The sequence below is a fragment of the Oncorhynchus masou genome, chromosome 18 (assembly GCF_036934945.1).
Source record: "Oncorhynchus masou masou isolate Uvic2021 chromosome 18, UVic_Omas_1.1, whole genome shotgun sequence".
NCBI classification, from domain to species: domain Eukaryota; kingdom Metazoa; phylum Chordata; class Actinopteri; order Salmoniformes; family Salmonidae; genus Oncorhynchus; species Oncorhynchus masou.
Window position 1 is genome coordinate 78,769,670 of NC_088229.1, and position 15,367 is coordinate 78,785,036.

A 15,367-nucleotide genomic window follows, 5' to 3' on the forward strand; every position below is an offset into this window, starting at 1 on the left:
TCTAACTCTAACCCTGGGTTCATACACCCCATCATGCTGTCCTGAGGACTAGAGAATACATGTTATATATCTAACTCTAACCCTGGGTTCATACACCCCATCATGCTGTCCTGAGGACTAGAGAATACATGTTCATACACCCCATCATGCTGTCCTGAGGACTAGAGAATACATGTTATATATCTAACTCTAACCCTGGGTTCATACACCCCATCATGCTGTCCTGAGGACTAGAGAATACATGTTATATATCTAACTCTAACCCTGGGTTCATACACCCCATCATGCTGTCCTGAGGACTAGAGAATACATGTTATATATCTAACTCTAACCCTGGGTTTACACCCCATCATCTAACTCTAACCCTGGGTTCATACACCCCATCATGCTGTCCTGAGGACTAGAGAATACATGTTATATATCTAACTCTAACCCTGGGTTCATACACCCCATCATGCTGTCCTGAGGACTAGAGAATACATGTTATATATCTAACTCTAACCCTGGGTTCATACACCCCATCATGCTGTCCTGAGGACTAGAGAATACATGTTATATATCTAACTCTAACCCTGGGTTCATACACCCCATCATGCTGTCCTGAGGACTAGAGAATACATGTTATATATCTAACCCTGGGTTCTAACCCTGGGTTCATACACCCCATCATGCTGTCCTGAGGACTAGAGAATACATGTTATATATCTAACTCTAACCCTGGGTTCATACACCCCATCATGCTGTCCTGAGGACTAGAGAATACATGTTATATATCTAACTCTAACCCTGGGTTCATACACCCCATCATGCTGTCCTGAGGACTAGAGAATACATGTTATATATCTAACTCTAACCCTGGTTCATACACCCCATCATGTGTCCTGAGGACTAGAGAATACATGTTATATATCTAACTCTAACCCTGGGTTCATACACCCCATCATGCTGTCCTGAGGACTAGAGAATACATGTTATATATCTAACTCTAACCCTGGGTTCATACACCCCATCATGCTGTCCTGAGGACTAGAGAATACATGTTATATATCTAACTCTAACCCTGGGTTCATACACCCCATCATGCTGTCCTGAGGACTAGAGAATACATGTTATATATCTAACTCTAACCCTGGGTTCATACACCCCATCATGCTGTCCTGAGGACTAGAGAATACATGTTATATATCTAACTCTAACCCTGGGTTCATACACCCCATCATGCTGTCCTGAGGACTAGAGAATACATGTTATATATCTAACTCTAACCCTGGGTTCATACACCCCATCATGCTGTCCTGAGGACTAGAGAATACATGTTATATAATCTAACCCTGGGTTCTATCACCCTGGGTTCATGTTATATATACTCTAACCCCATCATACACCCCATCATGCTGTCCTGAGGACTAGAGAATACATGTTATATATCTAACTCTAACCCTGGGTTCATACACCCCATCATGCTGTCCTGAGGACTAGAGAATACATGTTATATATCTAACTCTAACCCTGGGTTCATACACCCCATCATGCTGTCCTGAGGACTAGAGAATACATGTTATATATCTAACTCTAACCCTGGGTTCATACACCCCATCATGCTGTCCTGAGGACTAGAGAATACATGTTATATATCTAACTCTAACCCTGGGTTCATACACCCCATCATGCTGTCCTGAGGACTAGAGAATACATGTTATATATCTAACTCTAACCCTGGGTTCATACACCCCATCATGCTGTCCTGAGGACTAGAGAATACATGTTATATATCTAACTCTAACCCTGGGTTCATACACCCCATCATGCTGTCCTGAGGACTAGAGAATACATGTTATATATCTAACTCTAACCCTGGGTTCATACACCCCATCACCCCATCATGCTGTCCTGAGGACTAGAGAATACATGTTATATATATCTAACTCCCAACTGTCCTGAGGTTCATAACTCTAACCCTGGGTTCATACACCCCATCATGCTGTCCTGAGGACTAGAGAATACATGTTTATATATCTAACCCTCTATCACTGTCCTGAGGACTAGAGAATACATGTTATATATCTAACTTCATACACCCCATCATGCTGTCCTGAGGACTAGAGAATACATGTTATATATCTAACTCTAACCCTGGGTTCATACACCCCATCATGCTGTCCTGAGGACTAGAGAATACATGTTATATATCTAACTCTAACCCTGGGTTCATACACCCCATCATGCTGTCCTGAGGACTAGAGAATACATGTTATATATCTAACTCTAACCCTGGGTTCATACACCCCATCATGCTGTCCTGAGGACTAGAGAATACATGTTATATATCTAACTCTAACCCTGGGTTCATACACCCCATCATGCTGTCCTGAGGACTAGAGAATACATGTTATATATCTAACTCTAACCCTGGGTTCATACACCCCATCATGCTGTCCTGAGGACTAGAGAATACATGTTATATATCTAACTCTAACCCTGGGTTCATACACCCCATCATGCTGTCCTGAGGACTAGAGAATACATGTTATATATCTAACTCTAACCCTGGGTTCATACACCCCATCATGCTGTCCTGAGGACTAGAGAATACATGTTATATATCTAACTCTAACCCTGGGTTCATACACCCCATCATGCTGTCCTGAGGACTAGAGAATACATGTTATATATCTAACTCTAACCCTGGGTTCATACACCCCATCATGCTGTCCTGAGGACTAGAGAATACATGTTATATATCTAACTCTAACCCTGGGTTCATACACCCCATCATGCTGTCCTGAGGACTAGAGAATACATGTTATATATCTAACTCTAACCCTGGGTTCATATCACCCCATCATGCTGTCCTGAGGACTAGAGAATACATGTTATATATCTAACTCTAACCCTGGGTTCATACACCCCATCATGCTGTCCTGAGGACTAGAGAATACATGTTATATATCTAACTCTAACCCTGGGTTCATACACCCCATCATGCTGTCCTGAGGACTAGAGAATACATGTTATATATCTAACTCTAACCCTGGGTTCATACACCCCATCATGCTGTCCTGAGGACTAGAGAATACATGTTATATATCTAACTCTAACCCTGGGTTCATACACCCCATCATGCTGTCCTGAGGACTAGAGAATACATGTTATATATCTAACTCTAACCCTGGGTTCATACACCCCATCATGCTGTCCTGAGGACTAGAGAATACATGTTATATATCTAACTCTAACCCTGGGTTCATACACCCCATCATGCTGTCCTGAGGACTAGAGAATACATGTTATATATCTAACTCTAACCCTGGGTTCATACACCCCATCATGCTGTCCTGAGGACTAGAGAATACATGTTATATATCTAACTCTAACCCTGGGTTCATACACCCCATCATGCTGTCCTGAGGACTAGAGAATACATGTTATATATCTAACTCTAACCCTGGGTTCATACACCCCATCATGCTGTCCTGAGGACTAGAGAATACATGTTATATATCTAACTAACCCTGGGTTCATACACCCCATCATGCTGTCCCTGAGGTTATATATCTTCTAACCCTGGGTTACACCCCATCATGCTGTCCTGAGGACTAGAGAATACATGTTATATATCTAACTCTAACCCTGGGTTCATACACCCCATCATGCTGTCCTGAGGACTAGAGAATACATGTTATATATCTAACTCTAACCCTGGGTTCATACACCCCATCATGCTGTCCTGAGGACTAGAGAATACATGTTATATATCTAACTCTAACCCTGGGTTCATACACCCCATCATGCTGTCCTGAGGACTAGAGAATACATGTTATATATCTAACTCTAACCCTGGGTTCATACACCCCATCATGCTGTCCTGAGGACTAGAGAATACATGTTATATATCTAATCTAACCCTGGGTTCATACCCCATCATGCTGTCCTGAGGACTAGAGAATACATGTTATATATCTAACTCTAACCCTGGGTTCATACACCCCATCATGCTGTCCTGAGGACTAGAGAATACATGTTATATATCTAACTCTAACCCTGGGTTCATACACCCCATCATGCTGTCCTGAGGACTAGAGAATACATGTTATATATCTAACTCTAACCCTGGGTTCATACACCCCATCATGCTGTCCTGAGGACTAGAGAATACATGTTATATATCTAACTCTAACCCTGGGTTCATACACCCCATCATGCTGTCCTGAGGACAGAGAATACATGTTATATATCTAACTCTAACCCTGGGTTCATACACCCCATCATGCTGTCCTGAGGACTAGAGAATACATGTTATATATCTAACTCTAACCCTGGGTTCATACACCCCATCATGCTGTCCTGAGGACTAGAGAATACATGTTATATATCTAACTAACCCTGGGTACACCCCATCATGTTGTCCTGAGGACTAGAGAATACATGTTATATATCTAACTCTAACCCTGGGTTCATACACCCCATCATGCTGTCCTGAGGACTAGAGAATACATGTTATATATCTAACTCTAACCCTGGGTTCATACACCCCATCATGCTGTCCTGAGGACTAGAGAATACATGTTATATATCTAACTCTAACCCTGGGTTCATACACCCCATCATGCTGTCCTGAGGACTAGAGAATACATGTTATATATCTAACTCTAACCCTGGGTTCATACACCCCATCATGCTGTCCTGAGGACTAGAGAATACATGTTATATATCTAACTCTAACCCTGGGTTCATACACCCCATCATGCTGTCCTGAGGACTAGAGAATACATGTTATATATCTAACTCTAACCCTGGGTTCATACACCCCATCATGCTGTCCTGAGGACTAGAGAATACATGTTATATATCTAACTCTAACCCTGGGTTCATACACCCCATCATGCTGTCCTGAGGACTAGAGAATACATGTTATATATCTAACTCTAACCCTGGGTTCATACACCCCATCATGCTGTCCTGAGGACTAGAGAATACATGTTATATATCTAACTCTAACCCTGGGTTCATACACCCCATCATGCTGTCCTGAGGACTAGAGAATACATGTTATATATCTAACTCTAACCCTGGGTTCATACACCCCATCATGCTGTCCTGAGGACTAGAGAATACATGTTATATATCTAACTCTAACCCTGGGTTCATACACCCCATCATGCTGTCCTGAGGACTAGAGAATACATGTTATATATCTAACTCTAACCCTGGGTTCATACACCCCATCATGCTGTCCTGAGGACTAGAGAATACATGTTATATATCTAACTCTAACCCTGGGTTCATACACCCCATCATGCTGTCCTGAGGACTAGAGAATACATGTTATATATCTAACTCTAACCCTGGGTTCATACACCCCATCATGCTGTCCTGTTAACCCTGGGTTCATACACCCCATCATGCTGTCCTGAGGACTAGAGAATACATGTTATATATCTAACTCTAACCCTGGGTTCATACACCCCATCATGCTGTCCTGAGGACTAGAGAATACATGTTATATATCTAACTCTAACCCTGGGTTCATACACCCCATCATGCTGTCCTGAGGACTAGAGAATACATGTTATATATCTAACTCTAACCCTGGGTTCATACACCCCATCATGCTGTCCTGAGGACTAGAGAATACATGTTATATATCTAACTCTAACCCTGGGTTCATACACCCCATCATGCTGTCCTGAGGACTAGAGAATACATGTTATATATCTAACTCTAACCCTGGGTTCATACACCCCATCATGCTGTCCTGAGGACTAGAGAATACATGTTATATATCTAACTCTAACCCTGGGTTCATACACCCCATCATGCTGTCCTGAGGACTAGAGAATACATGTTATATATCTAACTCTAACCCTGGGTTCATACACCCCATCATGCTGTCCTGAGGACTAGAGAATACATGTTATATATCTAACTCTAACCCTGGGTTCATACACCCCATCATGCTGTCCTGAGGACTAGAGAATACATGTTATATATCTAACTCTAACCCTGGGTTCATACACCCCATCATGCTGTCCTGAGGACTAGAGAATACATGTTATATATCTAACTCTAACCCTGGGTTCATACACCCCATCATGCTGTCCTGAGGACTAGAGAATACATGTTATATATCTAACTCTAACCCTGGGTTCATACACCCCATCATGCTGTCCTGAGGACTAGAGAATACATGTTATATATCTAACTCTAACCCTGGGTTCATACACCCCATCATGCTGTCCTGAGGACTAGAGAATACATGTTATATATCTAACTCTAACCCTGGGTTCATACACCCCATCATGCTGTCCTGAGGACTAGAGAATACATGTTATATATCTAACTCTAACCCTGGGTTCATACACCCCATCATGCTGTCCTGAGGACTAGAGAATACATGTTATATATCTAACTCTAACCCTGGGTTCATACACCCCATCATGCTGTCCTGAGGACTAGAGAATACATGTTATATATCTAACTCTAACCCTGGGTTCATACACCCCATCATGCTGTCCTGAGGACTAGAGAATACATGTTATATATCTAACTCTAACCCTGGGTTCATACACCCCATCATGCTGTCCTGAGGACTAGAGAATACATGTTATATATCTAACTCTAACCCTGGGTTCATACACCCCATCATGCTGTCCTGAGGACTAGAGAATACATGTTATATATCTAACTCTAACCCTGGGTTCATACACCCCATCATGCTGTCCTGAGGACTAGAGAATACATGTTATATATCTAACTCTAACCCTGGGTTCATACACCCCATCATGCTGTCCTGAGGACTAGAGAATACATGTTATATATCTAACTCTAACCCTGGGTTCATACACCCCATCATGCTGTCCTGAGGACTAGAGAATACATGTTATATATCTAACTCTAACCCTGGGTTCATACACCCCATCATGCTGTCCTGAGGACTAGAGAATACATGTTTATATATCTAACCCTGGGTTCATACACCCCATCATGCTGTCCCTGGGTTCTAATACCCCATCATGCTGTCCTGAGGACTAGAGAATACATGTTATATATCTAACTCACCCCATCATGCTGTCCTGAGGACTAGAGAATACATGTTATATATCTAACTCTAACCCTGGGTTCATATACCCCATCATGCTGTCCTGAGGACTAGAGAATACATGTTATATATCTAACTCTAACCCTGGGTTCATACACCCCATCATGCTGTCCTGAGGACTAGAGAATACATGTTATATATCTAACTCTAACCCTGGGTTCATACACCCCATCATGCTGTCCTGAGGACTAGAGAATACATGTTATATATCTAACTCTAACCCTGGGTTCATACACCCCATCATGTTGTCCTGAGGACTAGAGAATACATGTTATATATCTAACTCTAACCCTGGGTTCATACACCCCATCATGCTGTCCTGAGGACTAGAGAATACATGTTATATATCTAACTCTAACCCTGGGTTCATACACCCCATCATGTTGTCCTGAGGACTAGAGAATACATGTTATATACTGTACCTTAAGAAAGTTCACACCCCTTGACTTTTTCCACATTTTGTTGTATTACAGCCTGAATGTAAAATGAAAAGCTGAAATGTCTTCAGTCAATAAGTATTCCATTCCCTTGTTATGGTAAAAATAAATAAGTTCAGGAGTAAATCTTTGTTTATGCCACATCTGCTCATGCCACGCGCTCTATCGTTCATCCTGTGCTTCCTTGACCTGCCGCCTCTCCCCCAGTACTCTCTCTCTCGCCCCCCTCCCCCCAAGGTAAAATATGGTATATGTAATATGGTATAGGTAAATATATATATATATATAAATATGTAGCCTTCCGCCTCGCTACTCCAACCTCAGCCAACAGCTCCGCCCCCACCGCAGCTTCTCGCCCAAGCCCTTCCAGGTTCTCCTTTGCCCAAATCCAGATAGCAGATGTCCTGAAAGAGCTGCAAAACCTGGACCCGTACAATTCAGCTGGGCTTGACAATCTGGACCCTCTATTTCTGAAACTATCCGCCGCCATTGTCGCAACCCCTATTACCAGCCTGTTCAACCTCTCTTTCATATCGTCTGAGATCCCCAAGGATTGGAAAGCTGCCGCAGTCATCCCCCTCTTCAAAGGGGGAGACACCCTAGACCCAAACTGTTACAGACCTATATCCATCCTGCCCTGCCTATCTAAGGTCTTCGAAAGCCAAGTCAACAAACAGGTCACTGACCATCTCGAATCCCACCGTACCTTCTCCGCTGTGCAATCTGGTTTCCGAGCCGGTCACCTCAGCCACGCTCAAGGTACTAAACGACATCATAACCGCCATCGATAAAAGACAGTACTGTGCAGCCGTCTTCATCGACCTTGCCAAGGCTTTCGACTCTGTCAATCACCATATTCTTATTGGCAGACTCAGTAGCCTCGGTTTTTCGGATTACTGCCTTGCCTGGTTCACCACTTACTTTGCAGACAGAGTTCAGTGTGTCAAATCGGAGGGCATGCTGTCCGGTCCTCTGGCAGTCTCTATGGGGGTGCCACAGGGTTCAATTCTCGGGCCGACTCTTTACTCTGTATATATATCAATGATGTTGTTCTTGCTGCGGGCGATTCCCTGATCCACCTCTACGCAGACGACACCATTCTGTATACTTCTAGCCCCTCCTTGGACACTGTGCTATCTAACCTCCAAACGAGCTTCAATGCCATACAACACTCCTTCCGTGGCCTCCAACTGCTCTTAAACGCTAGTAAAACCAAATGCATGGTTTTCAACCGATCGCTGCCTGCACCCGCATGCCCGACGAGCATCACCACCCTGGATGGTTCCGACCTTGAATATGTGGACACCTATAAGTACCTAGGTGTCTGGCTAGACTGTAATCTCTCCTTCCAGACTCATATCAAACATCTCTAATCGAAAATCAAATCAAGAGTCGGCTTTCTATTCCGCAACAAAGCCTCCTTCACTCACGCCGCCAAACTTACCCTAGTAAAACTGACTATCCTACCGATCCTCGACTTCGGCGATGTCATCTACAAAATTGCCTCCAACACTCTACTCAGCAAACTGGATGCAGTTTATCACAGTGCCATCCATTTTGTCACTAAAGCACCTTATACCACCCACCACTGCGACCTGTATGCTCTAGTCGGCTGGCCCTCGCTACATATTCGTCGCCAGACCCACTGGCTCCAGGTCATCTACAAGTCCATGCTAGGTAAAGCTCCGCCTTATCTCAGTTCACTGGTCACGATGGCAACACCCATCCGTAGCACGCGCTCCAGCAGGTGTATCTCACTGATCATCCCTAAAGCCAACACCTCATTTGGCCGCCTTTCGTTCCAGTACTCTGCTGCCTGTGACTGGAACGAATTGCAAAAATCCCTGAAGTTGGAGACTTTTATCTCCCTCACCAACTTCAAACATGTGCTATCTGAGCAGCTAACCGATCGCTGCAGCTGTACATAGTCTATTGGTAAATAGCCCACCCAATTTTACCTACCTCTTCCCCATACTGTTTTTATTTATTTACTTTTCTGCTCTTTTGCACACCAGTATCTCTACCTGTACATGACCATCTGATCATTTATCACCCCAGTGCTAATCTGCAAAATTGTAATTATTCGCCTACCTCCTCATGCCTTTTGCACATAATGTATATAGACTCCCTTTTTTTTGTACTGTGTTATTGACTTGTTTATTGTTTACTCCATGTGTAACTCTGTGTTGTCTGTTCACACTGCTAAGCTTTATCTTGGCCAGGTCGCAGTTGCAAATGAGAATATATATATATATATATATATATATATATATATATATATATATATATATATATATATATATATATATATATATATATATATATATATATATATATATATATATATATATATATATATATATATATATATATATGTATATATATATATATATTTACCTATACATTTATATAGATAAATATGGTATTTTACCTTAGAAGAGAGGTGTGTGAATACTTCGGTAAATTAGACATTTCTGTATTTCATATTCAATACATTTGCAAAAAATTCTAAAAACATGTTTTCACTTTGTCATTATGGGGTCTGATCTAATTAATCCATTTTAAATCAATTTACACCATGTTGAATTCAGGCAGTAACAACAAAAGGTGGAATAAATTGAGGGGTATGAATACTTTCTGAAGGTACTGTACTAACCCTGGGCAGGGTTTATTGACTTCATCCTGTAGGTTCCTGATGACCATATTATACATCAACAGAGACATCTACAGATGTAGTGACTGAGGTAACACTGTACCTGCATCGGCCCAGCACAGCTGAGAGCTCTGCGGGTCGTAGGTGAGTCCGTTAGGTAGCCCCAGGTCATCCTTCACCAGAACTCTCCTGTTGGTCCCATCCATGGCAGAAGTCTCGATTTTAGGAGCATCACGGTTCCAGTCTGCCCAGTACATGTTGCTGGTGGAACGAACAGAGCATTGAATATAATGTTTGGATGTGTTGTTGTCTCTGGGTCAGTTTAGGAGAACGGTTAGGGATTATTACATTGATAAATGTGTTTGTTTATTGTGTATATAATATTTGCTATTTTTTAAAATTGTGTATAATTGTCTTTTCTGTATTGATCCAAAATGAGAGCTGGGTCTCGTTGTGTTTTCCCCTGGCTAAATAAAAATATATTAATAATAATAATGTTATAATGTTTCAACATTTCTTGAAATGTTGGTGTTGTAGCATATAAGCCAATCTGTTTAACAGGCCTAGCTATGTAAAGGAGTTAGCTCAGAATAGCAGCTAGGAATTAGCTCAGAATAGCAGCTAGGAGTTAGCTCAGAATAGCAGCTAGGACATAGCACAGAATAGCAGCTAGGCATTAGCTCAGAGTAGCAGCTAGGCATTAGCTCAGAATAGCAGCTAGGACATAGCACAAAATAGAAGCTAATAATTAGATCAGAATAGCAGCTAGGGCATAGCACAGAATAGCAGCTAGGAATTAGATCAGAATAGTAGCTAGGAATTAGCTCAGAATAGCAGCTAGGAGATAGCACAGAATAGCAGCTAGGAGATAGCACAGAATAGCAGCTAGGAGATAGCACAGAATAGCAGCTAGGAGATAGCACAGAATAGCAGCTAGGAGATAGCACAGAATAGCAGCTAGGAGATAGCACAGAATAGCAGCTAGGAGATAGCACAGAATAGCAGCTAGGATATAGCACAGAATATCAGCTAGGAGATAGCACAGAATAGCAGCTAGGAGATAGCACAGAATAGCAGCTGGAGGATCTACTAAGTGGAATGGATACTAGAGGAGGGGGACAGACTGGACCATAGATCTACTAAGTGGAATGGATAGGGGTACTAGAGGAGGGGGACAGACTGGACCATAGATCTACTAAGTGGAATGGATAGGGGTACTAGAGGAGGGGGACAGACTGGACCATAGATCTACTAAGTGGAATGGATAGGGGTACTAGAGGAGGGGGACAGACTGGACCATAGATCTACTAAGTGGAATGGATAGGGGTACTAGAGGAGGGGGACAGACTGGACCATAGATCTACTAAGTGGATTGGATACTAGAGGAGGGGGACAGACTGGACCATAGATCTACTAAGTGGAATGGATACTAGAGGAGGGGGACAGACTGGACCATAGATCTACTAAGTGGAATGGATACTAGAGGAGGGGGACAGACTGGACCATAGATCTACTAAGTGGAATGGATACTAGAGGAGGGGGACAGACTGGACCATAGATCTACTAAGTGGAATGGATAGGGGTACTAGAGGAGGGGGACAGACTGGACCATAGATCTACTAAGTGGAATGGATAGGGGTACTAGAGGAGGGGGACAGACTGGACCATAGATCTACTAAGTGGATTGGATACTAGAGGAGGGGGACAGACTGGACCATAGATCTACTAAGTGGAATGGATACTAGAGGAGGGGGACAGACTGGACCATAGATCTACTAAGTGGAATGGATACTAGAGGAGGGGGACAGACTGGACCATAGATCTACTAAGTGGAATGGATAGGGGTACTAGAGGAGGGGGACAGACTGGACCATAGATCTACTAAGTGGAATGGGTAGGGGTACTAGAGGAGGGGGACAGACTGGACCATAGATCTACTAAGTGGAATGGATACTAGAGGAGGGGGACAGACTGGACCATAGATCTACTAAGTGGAATGGATAGGGGTACTAGAGGAGGGGGACAGACTGGACCATAGATCTACTAAGTGGAATGGATACTAGAGGAGGGGGACAGACTGGACCATAGATCTACTAAGTGGATTGGATACTAGAGGAGGGGGACAGACTGGACCATAGATCTACTAAGTGGAATGGATAGGGGTACTAGAGGAGGGGGACAGACTGGACCATAGATCTACTAAGTGGAATGGATAGGGGTACTAGAGGAGGGGGACAGACTGGACCATAGATCTACTAAGTGGATTGGATACTAGAGGAGGGGGACAGACTGGACCATAGATCTACTAAGTGGAATGGATACTAGAGGAGGGGGACAGACTGGACCATAGATCTACTAAGTGGAATGGATACTAGAGGAGGGGGACAGACTGGACCATATATCTACTAAGTGGAATGGATAGGGGTACTAGAGGAGGGGGACAGACTGGACCATAGATCTACTAAGTGGATTGGATACTAGAGGAGGGGGACAGACTGGACCGTAGATCTACTAAGTGGAATGGATAGGGGTACTAGAGGAGGGGGACAGACTGGTCCATAGATCTACTAAGTGGAATGGATACTAGAGGAGGGGGACAGACTGGACCATAGATCTACTAAGTGGAATGGATACTAGAGGAGGGGGACAGACTGGACCATAGATCTACTAAGTGGATTGGATACTAGAGGAGGGGGACAGACTGGACCATAGATCTACTAAGTGGAATGGATAGGGGTACTAGAGGAGGGGGACAGACTGGACCATAGATCTACTAAGTGGAATGGATACTAGAGGAGGGGGACAGACTGGACCATAGATCTACTAAGTGGAATGGATACTAGAGGAGGGGGACAGACTGGACCATATATCTACTAAGTGGAATGGGTAGGGGTACTAGAGGAGGGGGACAGACTGGACCATAGATCTACTAAGTGGAATGGATAGGGGTACTAGAGGAGGGGGACAGACTGGACCATAGATCTACTAAGTGGATTGGATACTAGAGGAGGGGGACAGACTGGACCATAGATCTACTAAGTGGAATGGATACTAGAGGAGGGGGACAGACTGGACCATAGATCTACTAAGTGGATTGGATACTAGAGGAGGGGGACAGACTGGACCATAGATCTACTAAGTGGAATGGATAGGGGTACTAGAGGAGGGGGACAGACTGGACCATAGATCTACTAAGTGGATTGGATACTAGAGGAGGGGGACAGACTGGACCATAGATCTACTAAGTGGAATGGATACTAGAGGAGGGGGACAGACTGGACCATAGATCTACTAAGTGGAATGGATAGGGGTACTAGAGGAGGGGGACAGACTGGACCATAGATCTACTAAGTGGATTGGATACTAGAGGAGGGGGACAGACTGGACCATAGATCTACTAAGTGGAATGGATACTAGAGGAGGGGGACAGACTGGACCATAGATCTACTAAGTGGAATGGATACTAGAGGAGGGGGACAGACTGGACCATAGATCTACTAAGTGGAATGGATAGGGGTACTAGAGGAGGGGGACAGACTGGACCATAGATCTACTAAGTGGAATGGATAGGGGTACTAGAGGAGGGGGACAGACTGGACCATAGATCTACTAAGTGGAATGGATACTAGAGGAGGGGGACAGACTGGACCATAGATCTACTAAGTGGAATGGATACTAGAGGAGGGGGACAGACTGGTCCATAGATCTACTAAGTGGAATGGATAGGGGTACTAGAGGAGGGGGACAGACTGGACCATAGATCTACTAAGTGGAATGGGTAGGGGTACTAGAGGAGGGGGACAGACTGGACCATAGATCTACTAAGTGGAATGGATAGGGGTACTAGAGGAGGGGGACAGACTGGACCATAGATCTACTAAGTGGAATGGATACTAGAGGAGGGGGACAGACTGGACCGTAGATCTACTAAGTGGAATGGATAGGGGTACTAGAGGAGGGGGACAGACTGGTCCATAGATCTACTAAGTGGAATGGATACTAGAGGAGGGGGACAGACTGGACCATAGATCTACTAAGTGGAATGGATACTAGAGGAGGGGGACAGACTGGACCATAGATCTACTAAGTGGAATGGATACTAGAGGAGGGGGACAGACTGGACCATAGATCTACTAAGTGGAATGGATAGGGGTACTAGAGGAGGGGGACAGACTGGACCATAGATCTACTAAGTGGAATGGGTAGGGGTACTAGAGGAGGGGGACAGACTGGACCATAGATCTACTAAGTGGAATGGATACTAGAGGAGGGGGACAGACTGGACCATAGATCTACTAAGTGGAATGGATAGGGGTACTAGAGGAGGGGGACAGACTGGACCATAGATCTACTAAGTGGAATGGGTAGGGGTACTAGAGGAGGGGGACAGACCATTATTTGCCCCAGGCATTTCCAACACACCATCCCAATGTTTTCCTCAACGCCCCATTACTAGCCAGAACTGATCTATGGCCAGTCTGTCCCTTCTCGAGGAGATGCACAGATCTACATGGTGACTCACCCATTGACAGGGTCAACGATGATGGCTCGGGGGTTGACCAAGTTTGTGTCGATGAGGACACGTCGCTTGGTCCCATCCAGAGAGGCCACCTCGATGCGGTCCTTCATAGAATCTGTCCAGAACAGGGTACGACCCAGATGGTCTATAGCGATCCCTTCTGGACTCTCCAGATCTAAGAGGAAGACATTAGTCAATAAAACATACATAAACATGGAAATGTAGAAGGGAGCACAAAGTAGAACACTGACTCAACATTCTAGAATACTGGCACCACACTCCAAAACATTGACTCAACATTCTAGAACACTGACACTCCACGCTAGACCACTGACACCACATTCTAGAACACTGACACCACATTCTATAACACTGACACCACATTCTAGAACACTAATACCACATTCTAGAACACTGACAACACATTCTAGAACACTGATAACACAATCTAGAACACTGACGCAACATTCTAGAACACCGACTCAACATTCTAGAACACCTACTCAACATTCTAGAACACTGGCACCAGATTCTAGAATACTGGCACCACAATCTAGACCACTGACTCAACATTCTAGAACACTGACTCAACATTCTAGAACACCGACTCAACATTCTAGAACACCTACTCAACATTCTAGAACACTGGCACCAGATTC

The 15,367-nt window shown here is 43.9% G+C and overlaps 1 protein-coding gene across 1 annotated transcript in view; it reads right to left on the minus strand.

Annotated features, from left to right (window-relative positions):
- nid1a (nidogen 1a) overlaps positions 1-15,367 on the minus strand; it is a 101,324-nt gene that overhangs the window by 9,368 nt on the left and 76,589 nt on the right. The window contains exons 18-19 of the mRNA XM_064924534.1: positions 14,712-14,883; positions 10,293-10,450 (exon numbers count right to left, since the gene is read on the minus strand). Of these exons, the coding sequence (XP_064780606.1) occupies positions 10,293-10,450; positions 14,712-14,883 (330 nt within the window). The remainder of the gene's footprint in view (positions 1-10,292; positions 10,451-14,711; positions 14,884-15,367) is intronic.